Raw genomic sequence first — 17,310 nt, 5'->3', positions numbered from 1 at the left:
GAAGGAACGGGCGTCATATTGAGAACATTCAGCAATAATTTATTTTTAATAATCTCAAGAACCACCAAGTCTTCTCATCTGGAAAATTCATCATCAGTTACCAACAACACAGTTTTGAAAAATGTAAAGTTACTATACAAATTCTTAATAGAAAAAAAAGAATAAATTAACTGTGGAATTCAGTTATTTTCATCAATTCCACCTTTTTTTTTCCTACAACACCTTTAATGTCTGGTTACAGTTGAACAGAACCAAGGAAATTAAGTTACATGCTCTATTGTCTGGTAGAGGGCGTGTCCTACTATTAAACTGTCTGTTAAAATAAGCTTCATTTTGCACATCTTGTATTGAGTCTATTGATAACGATGAAGAGTAGTCTAGATCCTACGTGACAAAGCAGTAACTGGTCATTTTGTAGCACCTGAAAGGGTCATTAAAATGTCAGATCTTTAAAAAAAAAAACTAAAAAAAAACAAAACACTGGTTCATATAAAATGGAACATCGTTTAAACAGCGGTGAATGTTAAAAACCCCAGAAAACCTTCCGGTGCCCCTCTGCACAAACAGGAAAAGACTGATATAACTTTGCTCAATTTTCTTGGGACTAAAAAAAAACAAAAACAAAAACTTTTCTGTGAAGAACAGAAAGTATGACGCGTTTGGAACTATAGAGAAAGGATACATTACACTTCATCACATTGGGCTCAGAGGTCAGAGATTACCACAAGGTCAAAGGTCAAATAGGACATTTGGGAGCGGGGGCCATTATCATGTACAGTATAACGACAGCCCGGGTTAGGGCGAAGAAGGGCGGTTGCCAGATGTCATTTTGGGGTTTTGTTTTTTTTATCTTGATCACTGGATTTGGTGAAAGCATGCGTGGAGTGACGTCACACAGAAACAGTCTCTTTCAGAGGTCACGGTCGGCACGCGATCCAATGGCCAAAGACTTGGGAGGGCAAATAGCGAAATCGGGTGTGCACGCAGATGTGGGATCAGCTGACAGCTGGATGTGCTGAAGTGATGGGCTGGTATGAGACAGCACGATAGACGTTTATGATGGAGTTCATTCTGGAGAATAGGCATCGAGTAACTGTAAAAGTACGCGTTTCTTTAGACCAGGCGTGGAGGGGACGACTCTGACAGAACCAACCATGCTGGGGGAGGGCTAGAACTTCTCACCTAGGTGGTCTAGATAGTAGCAGATACTGTGTATTGGGACAAAGAGATGACGGTGCATAGAGGACAGATAGCATCTGGATAATGAAAAGCTAACACTGTGAAAGGGGTCGGGTGAAGCGCCTCACCTCCCACGACGTAACACATTTGGTGTTCTCTCTCTTCCAGTGTGCTTTAATTGAGAGATCTGGCTCTGACTTTAAATCTTGGCAAGAGACATTTAGCACGTGTTTGAGAAAGCAAAAGATGATTAACAGAATTAAGAGCTTTTTTTTTCCAGTTCCACAGTATGGCTTCTCCTCTCCCCTGATAGTTTGGGGTAATACACAACACGGGGATCGCCTGTTCGAATCCCCGCGTTACCTCCGGCTTGGTCGGGCGTCCCTACAGACACAATTGGCCGTGTCTGCGGGTGGGAAGCCGGATGTGGGTATGTGTCCTGGTCGCTGCACTAGCGCCTCCTCTGGTTGGGAGGGGCGACTGTTCGGGAGGGGAGGGACTAGGGGGAATAGCATGATCCTCCCACGGGCTACGTCCCCCTGGCGAAACTCCTCACTGTCAGGTGAAAAGAAGCGGCTGGTGACTCCACATGTATCGGAGGAGACATGTGGTAGTCTGCAGCCCTCCCTGGATCGGCAGAGGGACGGCTCAGACAAGTGGGGTAATTGGCCAGATACAATTGGGGAGGAAAAGGGGGGGGGTAAATAAATAAATTGGGTAATAAAATTACCCTCCATCTGGATCCCATCAATGTCCATCTACTCTGCCAACTTTAAAGAACATCTTTGAGCAGTGCGTCTTAGACACCCTGTTTAATTCTGCTTAGTAGGTCTTTTGTTACGCGACCCCATTGGAAAAGGTTTGAGAGGAGAACGGGAACATGGCGACTCCTCATTCAGTAATCACACACATTGTGTGTGTGTGTGTGTGTGTGTGTGTGTGTGTGTTGTGCTTTGAAACTGAACTAGAATTTAATACTTCCAAAACTACAACCAAATAATTCCATAATGCCTCGTAAAACAAAATCTGCAGCTCTGTTTTACACAGCGCCCACTTGGCTTGGGCATTTGCAGGGAATTTGTGGCACGAGGGGGGGAGGAGGAGGAAGAGGAGGAGGTTTCAGTGCTAAATCACAGTACAAATGTAGAGCACCAACATATTTGGCACTGATACAATAGTGTTCATGTGTTGTGTGCCCGCTAAATGCTGCGTTCTGACGATCGCCGTGTGTGTGTTTGTTGTGACCGGTGCTGTCAGTAGAGAGAGAGGGTAAGCTGGACCAGTGCTGTCAGTAGAGAGAGAGAGCAAGCTGGACCAGTGCTGTCAGTAGAGAGAGAGAGCAAGCTGGACCGGTGCTGTCAGTAGACAGAGAGGATAAGCTGGACCGGTGCTGTCAGTAGACCGAGAGGGCAAGCTGGACCGGTGCTGTCAGTAGAGAGAGAGAGCAAGTTGGACCGGCGCTGTCAGTAGAGAGAGAGCAAGCTGGACCGGCGCTGTCAGTAGACAGAGAGGGTAAGCTGGACCAGTGCTGTCAGTAGACAGAGAGGATAAGCTGGACCGGTGCTGTCAGTAGACCGAGAGGGCAAGCTGGACCGGTGCTGTCAGTAGAGAGAGAGAGCAAGTTGGACCGGCGCTGTCAGTAGAGAGAGAGCAAGCTGGACCGGCGCTGTCAGTAGACAGAGAGGGTAAGCTGGACCAGTGCTGTCAGTAGAGAGAGAGGGTTAAGCTGGACCGGTGCTGTCAGTAGAGAGAGAGAGGGTAAGCTGGACCGGTGCTGTCAGTAGAGAGAGAGGGTAAGCTGGACCGGTGCTGTCAGTAGAGAGAGAGGGTTAAGCTGGACCGGTGCTGTCAGTAGACAGAGAGGGTTAAGCTGGGACAGCATGGATTTGTGCTCAGTGGGGAAGCTCCTCTCATCCTGTACACCCCGTCAAGTCTTCCCTTCCCCCACTGCCTTAACCTGCTGACAATGCAGGCAGATGGACAGTGGGGCAGGATGGATGAACACAGAGACAGATGGACCGAGGCCAGCTACACAAACACATGCACGCACACGCACACGCACACACAGTTTTTTTCTTCCAGTCCTACTTAGGGATCGAATGATATCCAGCAAGGTGTGGGACCAGCATACAGTCATGACCGAACAAGACAGAGCTAGAGAGAGTGAGAGAGAGCTAGAGAGAGGGAGAGGGAGAGAGGGAGAGGCACACGAAGTTGAACAGCCTCTGTGTCAGCCAGTGACTGACTCTCGTGGGTCACCACGGCCACTTCGTCTTGCGCTTGCAGATGACGACGCCAGGGTTGCAGAGGCGGTGGCATGAAGGCGTGTTGTTTGTACGCAAACATTTCGGGAAAAATGAAACGAGCTGTGGCCGCAATAAAAACCCCATTTTGCCCCATTACCCCATCCTCCATACCCTGGCCCCACAAACGTAGTCGGATGGGGGGCTGGACAGAGGTATTACATGTGGACCATAGACATTACGTCAGTGTTCATGGTGAAGTCATCGAAATGAGCACAGATTGTATTTGCTGCCAAACCCAATAACCACCAGTTCAAATGATCGCTGTGATGCGCAAATGGGCCTTTATTCCCCGCATCACAGGGGCAGATGGCATGGCAGGACGCCTGCTCAAATTCACTGTTATTTCCAACCAGTTCATTTGCTGCTACAAACGTGTGTTATTGCTACCGTCCTGCTCCTCGCTGACCCGGACGGCGTTCCCAGTACCGTCACACTCTCGCTTCCCTGGCTCTCGGGTGACTAGCAGTTCATTGTGTGGTGGGGAACTGAGTCTGTGCAGAGTCCAGCCCAGGGGACCCTGGGTGTGCCCAGTCTACTGGCTCTTTGGTTGTGGGATAAATTGAGAGGAGTTGAATATAGTGTGGCCTCGACATTTGTCTGTCAGATTATACAGATTTTCTTTTAAAAGTCACTCCTATGTGTTGTTTACACTTATTTTGTTATTTTACAAGTACACAGGGAGAACTAAACAAAACCGACAAACAACTTCAATGAGACTAATGAAAGCCCACACACACACACACACACACAGCTGACAACCAGGCTGGGGGGAACGTGGAACAATTGGTGGCTCAAAATCCAGCAGGTGTCCTCCGATTAGGTGGCAGTATGAGTATGTTGGTAAGGTCAGGGGTCAAAGGTCAGTTGTGTGACAGGTCTCGGGGTGGCTGATGTTGGTGTCAGTGAGTTTGGATGTGTGTATTTCATTTCTTGTGCTCTCTCTCTCCACCAGACCCAGAATCTGACCCACGCCGGACCATTCCCTGTGTGGTGGGGTTGAGGGGAGGGAGGGCTCTGTGGTACTGTCAGGAAAAGGTCGAGAGCAGATGCTCTGGTTACCAGTTTGCACCCCTGTCAAAACAGCCCCCTTGTCAGAGCCTTGTGAAAGTGTCCCCTTCTCTGCTGAGCTGTGACGGAGAGAAAGAGAGGAGGCAGAGGCGTGTGGATAGATGGAAAAGGTGGGATCTGGGCCGGCAAAGACGAAAAACCCGCGTTGGGGCTGCCGGTCCAGTCAGGGCTTGAAGGTCTTTGTGGGGCTTGAAGGACAAGATGTCAGTTGTTGGTGGGTAGTGTTAAGGGGCAGTGGAGAGGCAAGGGGCTCCATTTTGTTTCAGAGGCCCTGTGGGAAGGTCTCAGACCAGGGTTCCAGGTTTGGCTTTGTCGTGTCCGTACCACTGCACGTCTGCCAGCTCTGAACACAGGGGGCTGCTGAGGAAACAGCTGTCACTGAAAGACCTGCACGGGAGGAAACAGAGACCAGGGTCAGCCCCATGCATCAGTGGATGCTCCTCACTTACTACAATCAAGCAAACAGCTGGAAACCTGGGGTTTCTCCTTCCAGAAAATGTTGTCTGGGTTTACAGGTAGTCTACAGATAAACGGTTAAAGTGTGTTTGTGGTGTTGAATCTGTGGGAGATGAAGCACAGAGAAGCACTGACAGCCAGCACACACAACAGAGCACATGCAGGACTCAGATATAGATGCAGCCACAGCAGAGAGGAGACGGCACAGATGCTTCTGCCATGCGAGAACGAGAAACAATGACCGCTGTTCTATTTCTACCCCCGCGACGGTTTGTCTTATCAGCTCGGTGGAAAACAAAACAGATTGTGAATCTTTTTTCAGGCTTTCGTAACATCGCCGCTACGGCTCATCCAAGTAGGAGCTAAAGCTTCTATCTCAAAAAAGGTCGGATGGCATTTCGAGTCGGCAAAGCGGCAGCGTGGCCCGTGTACTTCAACAGTAACGTTTCTCCCCTCGTCGCTGTGCTTTGTAACTAGGTGTACACCACTAGGGGGCAGAGCCCACAGACAGTACCTCTATGCGTCAGAGCTGGGCTGAGGGGGAGACTGACAGACGTCCTCAGTGGGCGAGCTGTCTGCTCTGCCTCTAAACCAGGAGAGAGGAAACACACACACACACACAAGAGAGGAGGGTTAGTCCAGGGAGAGAGAAAAGAAGAGGAATGATAACGGTTATTAGCAGATGAGAAATGGGCGTGTGAAGGATAAAGCAAAAAGGGGAGGCGGTGTGAGGGATAAAAAGTAAAACCAAGCGGAGAGGAGGGATGAAAAGTAAAGTGGAGTGTCGTGATGGAGAGAGAGAAAAGGTGGGGAAAAAAAGAGTTGTTAAAGCTCCAGAACAAAACATCCTTTATCATTAGCATCGAGCTGCCAGACCCCAGGGGGCAGCAGTGCCAGACTCCAGAGGGCAACAGTGCCAGACCCCAGAGGGCAACAGTGCCAGACTCCAGAGGGCAACAGTGCCAGACCCCAGGGAGCAACAGTGCCAGACCCCAGGGGGCAACAGTGCCAGACCCCAGAGGGCAACAGTGCCAGACTCCAGAGGGTAGCAGTGCCAGACCCCAGGGGGCAGCAGTGCCAGACTCCAGGGAGCAACAGTGCCAGACTCCAGAGGGTAGCAGTGCCAGACCCCAGGGAGCAACAGTGCCAGACTCCAGAGGGTAGCAGTGCCAGACCCCAGGGAGCAACAGTGCCAGACTCCAGAGGGTAGCAGTGCCAGACTCCAGGGAGCAACAGTGCCAGACCCCAGGGAGCAACAGTGCCAGACCCCAGGGAGCAACAGTGCCAGACTCCAGGGAGCAACAGTGCCAGAGCCCAGGGGGCAGCAGTGCCAGAGCCCAGGGGGCAGCAGTGCCAGAGCCCAGGGGGCAGCAGTGCCAGAGCCCAGGGGGCAGCAGTGCCAGACCCCAGGGAGCAACAGTGCCAGACCCCAGGGGGCAGCAGTGTCGCCAGTTAATACTGACTGACAGTAAGAAGCTGGTGAGGATGAGGAGTTAGTTTTAGACAAACGCTACGACAGAGGAACAAAGAGGCCATGATAATGACGACAGCAAGACGCCGTCTGTTCTGTCTTCACACATATCTGAGCCCCAAGCAGAGGACCGCCGGCTGCTCCCCTGACCCCGTATCTCCTCCTCCTGCTCCTCCTCCTGCAGCGCGCATGAGAGTGTGTGTGTCTTACCCGCTCTGCCAGTTGAGGATATGCTGTGGGCTACAGGGGGGCGTGGGTGTGGCTGCCTGTTCACTGGAGGGCGTCATACTCCTCTGGCTGTGAGGGGATGCAACTGTGGGGAGAGGGAACCAACAGTGAAGCAGAGCAAACGGGAAACAAAGACACACACACGACGGAGAAACAAAACAAAGGCAAACAGACACACACCAGAGAACGCAACGAGGTGAGGGCATGTGGCATTCCAGCTATGCCTCACATATGGGGTAAGGGGGGGAGGGGGCTGGTGACTGTGAAGCCATTCGGCTTAGGGCTCGTGTTACACAGACCTATTAGTGCGTTCAAACACACAGACCCAAGCCTCGTTGGCGCAGTAGGCAGCGCGTCAGTCTCATAATCTGAAGGTCGTGAGTTCGAGCCTCACACGGGGCAGCTGTTTTTCATGTGTACAAAGATAACAGTGTCTTTGTGCGTGCTCAATAATCCGGGTACGAAACTCAAAGAGGGTTGAAACAGTTCATCCGGACACAGCGTTTACTGAGAGAAACGTTTCATCATCATCTAACGGCCGTTTTCTACTGCACGCTGCCGGCTCAACTCCACTCTACTCACTTTACTTTTTGGGATTTGGTTTTCCACTGCAGACAGTGTCCCCTCACGGCGAAGCCCTGCTGGTCACTTGTGGGCGTGTTGACTAGTTTTTTTTTTTTTTGTAAGGTTTATTTATAGTTAAAGAAATATAAATACATATACATATATTTATATGTATATGTATATTTTATTTATTTATTTATAGTAGTATTTTCATGTCACCTTTTGGTATCAGCTCAGCTCATTTGGAACCTCGACGGAGGTGGTACCAAAAAAAGTACCTGGTACCAGGTACTATCCCTAACTACTGCCCAATGGAAAACCAAAAAAAGCGAGTAGAGTTGAGTTGAGCCGGTACCATGCGGTGGAAAAGGGGCATTAGTGACCTCTTCAGTCTCAACTGACTGCAGGTGTCCCACCCTTATAAACAATACAGTGGCATAACGACCGAAAACGATTGGTCTCATATGCAAATTGCCATGACCATTAACTACAGTTACAATGGCCATGTGTACTATTCAGAGGATTTGGAAATGGCTGCAATCACAGCATTGTAAGATGGTGACAGATGTACTATTAGCCCCCCCCCACCCCCCCTTCAGTTCAGGGATGGTCGTTCCCTCTTCACATAGATGGCCTGTTTGACTCGCTGTTCAAACCAGCGTTCCTCCCTGTCAAGGATGTGCATATCCTCATCTTTGAAAGAGTGGCCGCTCGCCTGTAGATGGGCACAGACCGCGGAGCCCCGGCCTGACATGTTACACAGACCACAGAGCCCCGGCCTGACGTGTTACACAGACCACAGAGCCCCGGCCTGACGTGTTACACAGACCACGGAGCCCCGAGCTGACATGTTACACAGACCACAGAGCCCCGGCCTGACCTGTTACACAGACCGCGGAGCCCCGGCCTGACATGTTACACAGACCGCGGAGCCCCGGCCTGACATGTTACACAGACCACAGAGCCCCGGCCTGACGTGTTACACAGACCACAGAGCCCCGGCCTGACGTGTTACACAGACCACGGAGCCCCGAGCTGACATGTTACACAGACCACAGAGCCCCGGCCTGACCTGTTACACAGACCGCGGAGCCCCGGCCTGACCTGTTACACAGACCACGGAGCCCCGGCCTGACATGTTACACAGACCACAGAGCCCCGGCCTGACATGTTACACAGACCACAGAGCCCCGAGCTGACATGTTACACAGACCACAGAGCCCCGGCCTGACCTGTTACACAGACCACGGAGCCCCGGCCTGACATGTTACACAGACCACGGAGCCCCAGCCTGACGTGTTACACAGACCACAGAGCCCTGGCCTGACATGTTACACAGACCACAGAGCCCCAGCCTGACGTGTTACACAGACCACAGAGCCCTGGCCTGACATGTTACACAGACCACAGAGCCCCGGCCTGACATGTTACACAGACCACAGAGCCCCAGCCTGACATGTTACACAGACCACAGAGCCCCGGCCTGACATGTTACACAGACCACAGAGCCCCGGCCTGACGTGTTACACAGACCACGGAGCCCCGGCCTGACATGTTACACAGACCACAGAGCCCCGGCCTGACATGTTACACAGACCACAGAGCCCCGGCCTGACATGTTACACAGACCACAGAGCCCCGGCCTGACATGTTACACAGACCACAGAGCCCCGGCCTGACATGTTACACAGACCACAGAGCCCCGGCCTGACATGTTACACAGACCACAGAGCCCCGGCCTGACATGTTACACAGACCACGGAGCCCCGGCCTGACATGTTACACAGACCACAGAGCCCCGGCCTGACATGTTACACAGACCACAGAGCCCCGGCCTGACATGTTACACAGACCACAGAGCCCCGGCCTGACATGTTACACAGACCACAGAGTCCCGAGCTGACATGTTACACAGACCACGGAGCCCCGGCCTGACGTGTTACACAGACCGCGGAGCCCCGGCCTGACGTGTTACACAGACCGTGGAGCCCCGGCCTGACATGTTACACAGACCACGGAGCCCCAGCCTGACATGTTACACAGACCACGGAGCCCCGGCCTGACATGTTACACAGACCACAGAGCCCCGGCCTGACGTGTTACACAGACCACAGAGTCCCGAGCTGACATGTTACACAGACCACGGAGCCCCGGCCTGACATGTTACACAGACCGCGGAGCCCCGGCCTGACATGTTACACAGACCGCGGAGCCCCGGCCTGACATGTTACACAGACCACAGAGCCCCGGCCTGACATGTTACACAGACCACAGAGCCCCAGCCTGACATGTTACACAGACCACGGAGCCCCGGCCTGACATGTTACACAGACCACAGAGCCCCGGCCTGACATGTTACACAGACCACGGAGCCCCGGCCTGACATGTTACACAGACCACGGAGCCCCGGCCTGACATGTTACACAGACCGCGGAGCCCCGGCCTGACATGTTACACAGACCACAGAGCCCCGGCCTGACGTGTTACACAGACCACAGAGCCCCGGCCTGACGTGTTACACAGACCACGGAGCCCCGGCCTGACATGTTACACAGACCACGGAGCCCCGAGCTGACATGTTACACAGACCACAGAGCCCCGGCCTGACATGTTACACAGACCACAGAGCCCCGGCCTGACGTGTTACACAGACCACGGAGCCCCGGCCTGACATGTTACACAGACCACGGAGCCCCGGCCTGACATGTTACACAGACCGCGGAGCCCCGGCCTGACATGTTACACAGACCACAGAGCCCCGAGCTGACGTGTTACACAGACCGCGGAGCCCCGGCCTGACATGTTACACAGACCACAGAGCCCCAGCCTGACATGTTACACAGACCACAGAGCCCCGGCCTGACATGTTACACAGACCACAGAGCCCCGGCCTGACATGTTACACAGACCACAGAGCCCCGGCCTGACATGTTACACAGACCACGGAGCCCCAGCCTGACATGTTACACAGACCGTGGAGCCCCGGCCTGACATGTTACACAGACCACAGAGCCCCGGCCTGACATGTTACACAGACCGTGGAGCCCCGGCCTGACATGTTACACAGACCACAGAGCCCCGGCCTGACGTGTTACACAGACCACAGAGCCCCGGCCTGACATGTTACACAGACCACAGAGCCCCGGCCTGACATGTTACACAGACCGTGGAGCCCCGGCCTGACATGTTACACAGACCACAGAGCCCCGGCCTGACATGTTACACAGACCACAGAGCCCCGGCCTGACATGTTACACAGACCACAGAGCCCCGGGCTGACATGTTACACAGACCACAGAGCCCCGGCCTGACATGTTACACAGACCACGGAGCCCCAGCCTGACATGTTACACAGACCGTGGAGCCCCGGGCTGACATGTTACACAGACCACAGAGCCCTGGCCTGACATGTTACACAGACCACAGAGCCCCGGCCTGACATGTTACACAGACCACAGAGCCCCGGCCTGACATGTTACACAGACCGTGGAGCCCCGGCCTGACATGTTACACAGACCACGGAGCCCCGGCCTGACGTGTTACACAGACCACGGAGCCCCAGCCTGACGTGTTACACAGACCACAGAGCCCCGGGCTGACATGTTACACAGACCACAGAGCCCCGGGCTGACATGTTACACAGACCACAGAGCCCCGGCCTGACATGTTACACAGACCACAGAGCCCCGGCCTGACATGTTACACAGACCACGGAGCCCCAGCCTGACATGTTACACAGACCACGGAGCCCCAGCCTGACATGTTACACAGACCGTGGAGCCCCGGCCTGACATGTTACACAGACCACAGAGCCCCGGCCTGACATGTTACACAGACCGTGGAGCCCCGAGCTGACGTGTTACACAGACCGCGGAGCCCCGGCCTGACGTGTTACACAGACCACAGAGCCCCGGCCTGACATGTTACACAGACCGTGGAGCCCCGAGCTGACGTGTTACACAGACCACAGAGCCCCGGCCTGACGTGTTACACAGACCACAGAGCCCCGGCCTGACATGTTACACAGACCACGGAGCCCCGGCCTGACATGTTACACAGACCACGGAGCCCCGGCCTGACATGTTACACAGACCGCGGAGCCCCGGCCTGACATGTTACACAGACCACAGAGCCCCGGCCTGACATGTTACACAGACCACAGAGCCCCGGCCTGACATGTTACACAGACCACAGAGCCCCGGCCTGACGTGTTACACAGACCGCGGAGCCCCGGCCTGACGTGTTACACAGACCGCGGAGCCCCGGCCTGACGTGTTACACAGACCGCGGAGCCCCAGCCTGACGTGTTACACAGACCGTGGAGCCCCAGCCTGACATGTTACACAGACCGTGGAGCCCCGGCCTGACATGTTACACAGACCGTGGAGCCCCGGCCTGACATGTTACACAGACCACAGAGCCCCGGCCTGACATGTTACACAGACCACGGAGCCCCGGCCTGACATGTTACACAGACCACGGAGCCCCAGCCTGACATGTTACACAGACCGTGGAGCCCCGGCCTGACATGTTACACAGACCACAGAGCCCCGGCCTGACATGTTACACAGACCACGGAGCCCCAGCCTGACGTGTTACACAGACCACAGAGCCCCGGGCTGACATGTTACACAGACCACAGAGCCCCGGGCTGACATGTTACACAGACCACGGAGCCCCGGGCTGACGTGTTACACAGACCACAGAGCCCCGGGCTGACATGTTACACAGACCACGGAGCCCCGGGCTGACATGTTACACAGACCACAGAGCCCCGGCCTGACATGTTACACAGACCACAGAGCCCCGGCCTGACATGTTACACAGACCACGGAGCCCCAGCCTGACATGTTACACAGACCACAGAGCCCCGGCCTGACATGTTACACAGACCGTGGAGCCCCGGCCTGACATGTTACACAGACCACAGAGCCCCGGCCTGACATGTTACACAGACCACGGAGCCCCGGCCTGACGTGTTACACAGACCACGGAGCCCCAGCCTGACGTGTTACACAGACCACAGAGCCCCGGGCTGACATGTTACACAGACCACAGAGCCCCGGGCTGACATGTTACACAGACCACAGAGCCCCGGCCTGACATGTTACACAGACCACAGAGCCCCGGCCTGACATGTTACACAGACCACGGAGCCCCAGCCTGACATGTTACACAGACCGTGGAGCCCCGGCCTGACATGTTACACAGACCACAGAGCCCCGGCCTGACATGTTACACAGACCACAGAGCCCCGGCCTGACATGTTACACAGACCGTGGAGCCCCGGCCTGACATGTTACACAGACCGTGGAGCCCCGGCCTGACGTGTTACACAGACCGTGGAGCCCCGAGCTGACGTGTTACACAGACCACAGAGCCCCGAGCTGACATGTTACACAGACCACAGAGCCCCGGCCTGACGTGTTACACAGACCACAGAGCCCCGGCCTGACATGTTACACAGACCACAGAGCCCCGGCCTGACATGTTACACAGACCGTGGAGCCCCGGCCTGACATGTTACACAGACCACGGAGCCCCGGCCTGACGTGTTACACAGACCGTGGAGCCCCGAGCTGACGTGTTACACAGACCACAGAGCCCCGAGCTGACATGTTACACAGACCACAGAGCCCCGGCCTGACGTGTTACACAGACCACAGAGCCCCGGCCTGACATGTTACACAGACCACGGAGCCCCAGCCTGACATGTTACACAGACCGTGGAGCCCCGGCCTGACATGTTACACAGACCGTGGAGCCCCGGCCTGACATGTTACACAGACCACGGAGCCCCGGCCTGACATGTTACACAGACCACGGAGCCCCGGCCTGACGTGTTACACAGACCGTGGAGCCCCGGCCTGACATGTTACACAGACCACAGAGCCCCGGCCTGACATGTTACACAGACCGTGGAGCCCCGGCCTGACATGTTACACAGACCACAGAGCCCCGAGCTGACCTGTTACACAGACCACAGAGCCCCGGCCTGACATGTTACACAGACCACAGAGCCCCGGCCTGACATGTTACACAGACCACAGAGCCCCAGCCTGACATGTTACACAGACCGCGGAGCCCCGAGCTGACATGTTACACAGACCACAGAGCCCCAGCCTGACATGTTACACAGACCACGGAGCCCCGGCCTGACGTGTTACACAGACCACGGAGCCCCAGCCTGACGTGTTACACAGACCACAGAGCCCCGGGCTGACATGTTACACAGACCACAGAGCCCCGGGCTGACATGTTACACAGACCACAGAGCCCCGGCCTGACATGTTACACAGACCACAGAGCCCCGGCCTGACATGTTACACAGACCACGGAGCCCCAGCCTGACATGTTACACAGACCGTGGAGCCCCGGCCTGACATGTTACACAGACCACAGAGCCCCGGCCTGACATGTTACACAGACCACAGAGCCCCGGCCTGACATGTTACACAGACCGTGGAGCCCCGAGCTGACGTGTTACACAGACCGTGGAGCCCCGAGCTGACATGTTACACAGACCACAGAGCCCCGGCCTGACATGTTACACAGACCACGGAGCCCCGGCCTGACGTGTTACACAGACCACGGAGCCCCGGCCTGACGTGTTACACAGACCACGGAGCCCTGAGCTGACGTGTTACACAGACCGTGGAGCCCTGAGCTGACGTGTTGCACAGACCACGGAGCCCCGGGCTGACATGTTACACAGACCACAGAGCCCCGGCCTGACATGTTACACAGACCACAGAGCCCCGAGCTGACGTGTTACACAGACCACAGAGCCCCGGCCTGACGTGTTACACAGACCACAGAGCCCCGAGCTGACGTGTTACACAGACCACAGAGCCCCGGCCTGACGTGTTACACAGACCACAGAGCCCCGGCCTGACGTGTTACACAGACCACAGAGCCCCGGCCTGACGTGTTACACAGACCACAGAGCCCCGGCCTGACGTGTTACACAGACCGTGGAGCCCCGGCCTGACATGTTACACAGACCACGGAGCCCCGGCCTGACATGTTACACAGACCGCGGAGCCCCGGCCTGACGTGTTACACAGACCACAGAGCCCCGGCCTGACATGTTACACAGACCACGGAGCCCCGGCCTGACATGTTACACAGACCACGGAGCCCCAGCCTGACATGTTACACAGACCACAGAGCCCCGGCCTGACATGTTACACAGACCACAGAGCCCCGGCCTGACATGTTACACAGACCACGGAGCCCCGGCCTGACGTGTTACACAGACCGTGGAGCCCCGGCCTGACGTGTTACACAGACCGCGGAGCCCCGAGCTGACGTGTTACACAGACCACAGAGCCCCGGCCTGACGTGTTACACAGACCACGGAGCCCCGAGCTGACATGTTACACAGACCGTGGAGCCCCGGCCTGACGTGTTACACAGACCGTGGAGCCCCGGCCTGACGTGTTACACAGACCACAGAGCCCCAGCCTGACATGTTACACAGACCACGGAGCCCCAGCCTGACATGTTACACAGACCACGGAGCCCCGGCCTGACGTGTTACACAGACCGCGGAGCCCCGGCCTGACATGTTACACAGACCGCGGAGCCCCGGCCTGACATGTCAGCTCTCCCGCGTTGTGCCATCCTGCCAGGCAGCATCATTGGGGAAACTAAACAGACACTGACCAAGAAGATGGCACAACACAGGAGAGCTAACATGTCAGGCCAGGACTCCACAGTCCATACCCATCCACAGGCCAGCGGTCACTCCTCCAAGGATGAGGATGTGTGCACCCCCCCCCCCCCCCCCAGGTTCAGGGATGGTCATTCCCTCTTCACATAGATGGCCTCTAAAGATAACGGTGTTGCTTTGAATTAGGAAGACATCTTTTCATAGTCCTTTAAAGTCATATAAATAAAAATACAGTAGCTTAATCTGGGAAGAGAAGCAGATCCAAGAATTCAAAAGAAATTCAAGGAGTCTTTACTGAATTTCTCTTTACTGTGAGCAGTTAAAAATTAGACCTGAAAACGAGGACATTTGGCAGGCATTTGAGGGAATAGTTTCAGAATTTCACATCCCAAACTCCAAACACACGACTGACTGCTGATTTTACCTTTTAGCAAGTTTACAGGAGCGTCTGCAGACAGACAGCTCTACCCACCTGGCGAGCCCTTGGCGAGTGTTCCCATCCTGCTTCCCCGACCATGTCCCAGCGTGCCTTGCTGTGACCCCGTGTCGGAGGAATTGGACCCTGAGTGTGAGTGACTCCTCTCCTTCAGGCTCCCCGAGGACCTCTGGTACCAGCACCGCAGCTCCTCAGACACTGCCGCCCTCCCCCCTCCTCCTCCACCCCCGTCTCGCCCCAGTGAGGGAGTCCGTACAATCTGGGAGCGGGACGGCGTGAGCCGACCACTTCCCTCTCCCCCCTCCTCACCCCCCCAGGTCTCCTTGTAGAGGCCTCCAGCCGTGTAGGAGCTGGAGGTCTTGAACTGGGCCTTGACACTGTAGTGGCCCTCCTGGTCACTCTCCAGGCTGCGAACCACCACAGGGTTGGGGCTGCCCTCCACGTACAGGGGGTATTCCTTGATGCGGTACTGGGAGGATGGCTGGCTCTGGCTGTGGAGGTAGACGCCGTGGTGTCCCCCTATTCCGCCCCCACCAGCACCTCCCCCTGAGCCATTCTTGGCTGCCAGGTTTGGCATGGAGCCGGAGTTGGAGGAGCCCAGGTGACCAGCAGACCTGGGTAGAGAAGACAGGAAAACAACACCAACTTCACTCTCTGGCTCCAAGTTGATTGGCTGGGAGGTTATCTGAGTCAGTCGACTAGTCAGTCTCAAGGCAGCCCTATAATTAGACTCTACTTTTCTCAGACCTGGTTACTTCAGTGAAGACTTGATTTTCTTTGGCTGACCTATTCAATTACTTTAACCAAAGGGATTAAGACAAACTAGTGAGATCCATCTGGAATATTACTGGAAAAAAAATCTTGAATATAAAAAAAAGTTGAAATAGTAACTTTTACCGTTGGTCTACTACTAGTGGAGAATTCTGACCCATCCCTATTGTCATCATCCCCCCTCCATCCTCACCTGTGCCTCTGCCTCTGTCTCTGCCTGGCTTTGGAAGGGGAGTCCTCCCCCAGGGTGGAGTAGTTGGGGTTGCTGCCAGGGGCCATGGGTCCACTGGAGGGGTAGTAGTGCTCGGAGCTGCTCTGGCTGGTGCAGGACGAGCAGTCGTCCAGTGGGTCTGAGCCATTGGAGCTGCGACCTGGGCCCAGGAAGAAGTCGGGGCTGCCCAGCGTGCCCAGGGTGTGTGTGTGTGTTTCGGTATCGGAGGTTAGGAGCTTGCCTTGGGATTCCAGGCTGGAGCTGCGGTTCCTAAAGTGCTGAGCCAGACTGTGCAGACGCGTCGGACTGATATCTACTGACCTGGAGGACACGGGGCCATAAAGGGTTTCAAGTGGGTTTGAGAACTGAGTTCATGTTTTAATGCTCCGTAGCACTGTTTTAACGCCTTTATGAATATGCTACCACAGCAGTGCTGGGCGTCTCATATATTATACACGAAGCACCTCATGAACCTGTCACGCACAAACTGACCTTTATCTTTATGTTTAGCTGTACTAGCTACATAGACTTGGACATGCCGGCGGTTGCAACCCCTCGAAAAAGGTTTGTGAGTGACAGCATCTAAAAATATGTGCTGTTGTATGACTTCTCGTATGATTCTGTGTTGTTGTTTTTTTTTTAAATCAACAATATAATTGTCATTGGTAAGGAAATCGGCAAAATGTATTTTTTCTGCACCCCCACCACTGTTCTCTCCTAGCCTCTCTCTAACTTTCTATCGTGTGGTATTGCCCATGTAGTTTCATTCAAGGTAGGATTTCACAGAAACACCACTGGCAGAGACGCAAATAAGACGTGCTCCTTCACTTTAAACACGCCCAAACAAATCAGAGTTTAAAGTGTCGCTCGCTGGTGAGCTACAAACATGACTCAGACGAGCTAAGTTTAGCTGTTTATTTTTTGGATTTTCCCCCCTTTTTCTCC

At 54.7% G+C, this 17,310-nt stretch overlaps 1 protein-coding gene and 1 non-coding gene across 2 annotated transcripts in view; one reads left to right on the top strand and one right to left on the bottom strand.

Annotated features, from left to right (window-relative positions):
- Positions 1-16: 16 nt before the first annotated feature.
- The window catches only part of frmd4a (FERM domain containing 4A), a 67,697-nt gene continuing 50,403 nt past the window's right edge, over positions 17-17,310 (bottom strand). The window contains 4 exon segments of the mRNA XM_056282705.1: positions 17-4,940; positions 6,691-6,793; positions 15,420-15,997; positions 16,348-16,686. Coding sequence (XP_056138680.1) covers positions 4,838-4,940; positions 6,691-6,793; positions 15,420-15,997; positions 16,348-16,686 — 1,123 coding nt within the window. The 3' untranslated portion in view covers positions 17-4,837.
- trnam-cau (transfer RNA methionine (anticodon CAU)) lies at positions 7,038-7,110 on the top strand. The gene has a single exon. It is a non-coding gene; the product is annotated as a tRNA-Met (tRNA).

This window comes from Lampris incognitus, chromosome 6 (assembly GCF_029633865.1).
Source record: "Lampris incognitus isolate fLamInc1 chromosome 6, fLamInc1.hap2, whole genome shotgun sequence".
Classification (NCBI taxonomy): Eukaryota; Metazoa; Chordata; class Actinopteri; order Lampriformes; family Lampridae; genus Lampris; species Lampris incognitus.
Note: the sequence above shows the minus strand (reverse complement) of the source record. Positions and strands in the feature narration are given on the sequence as shown.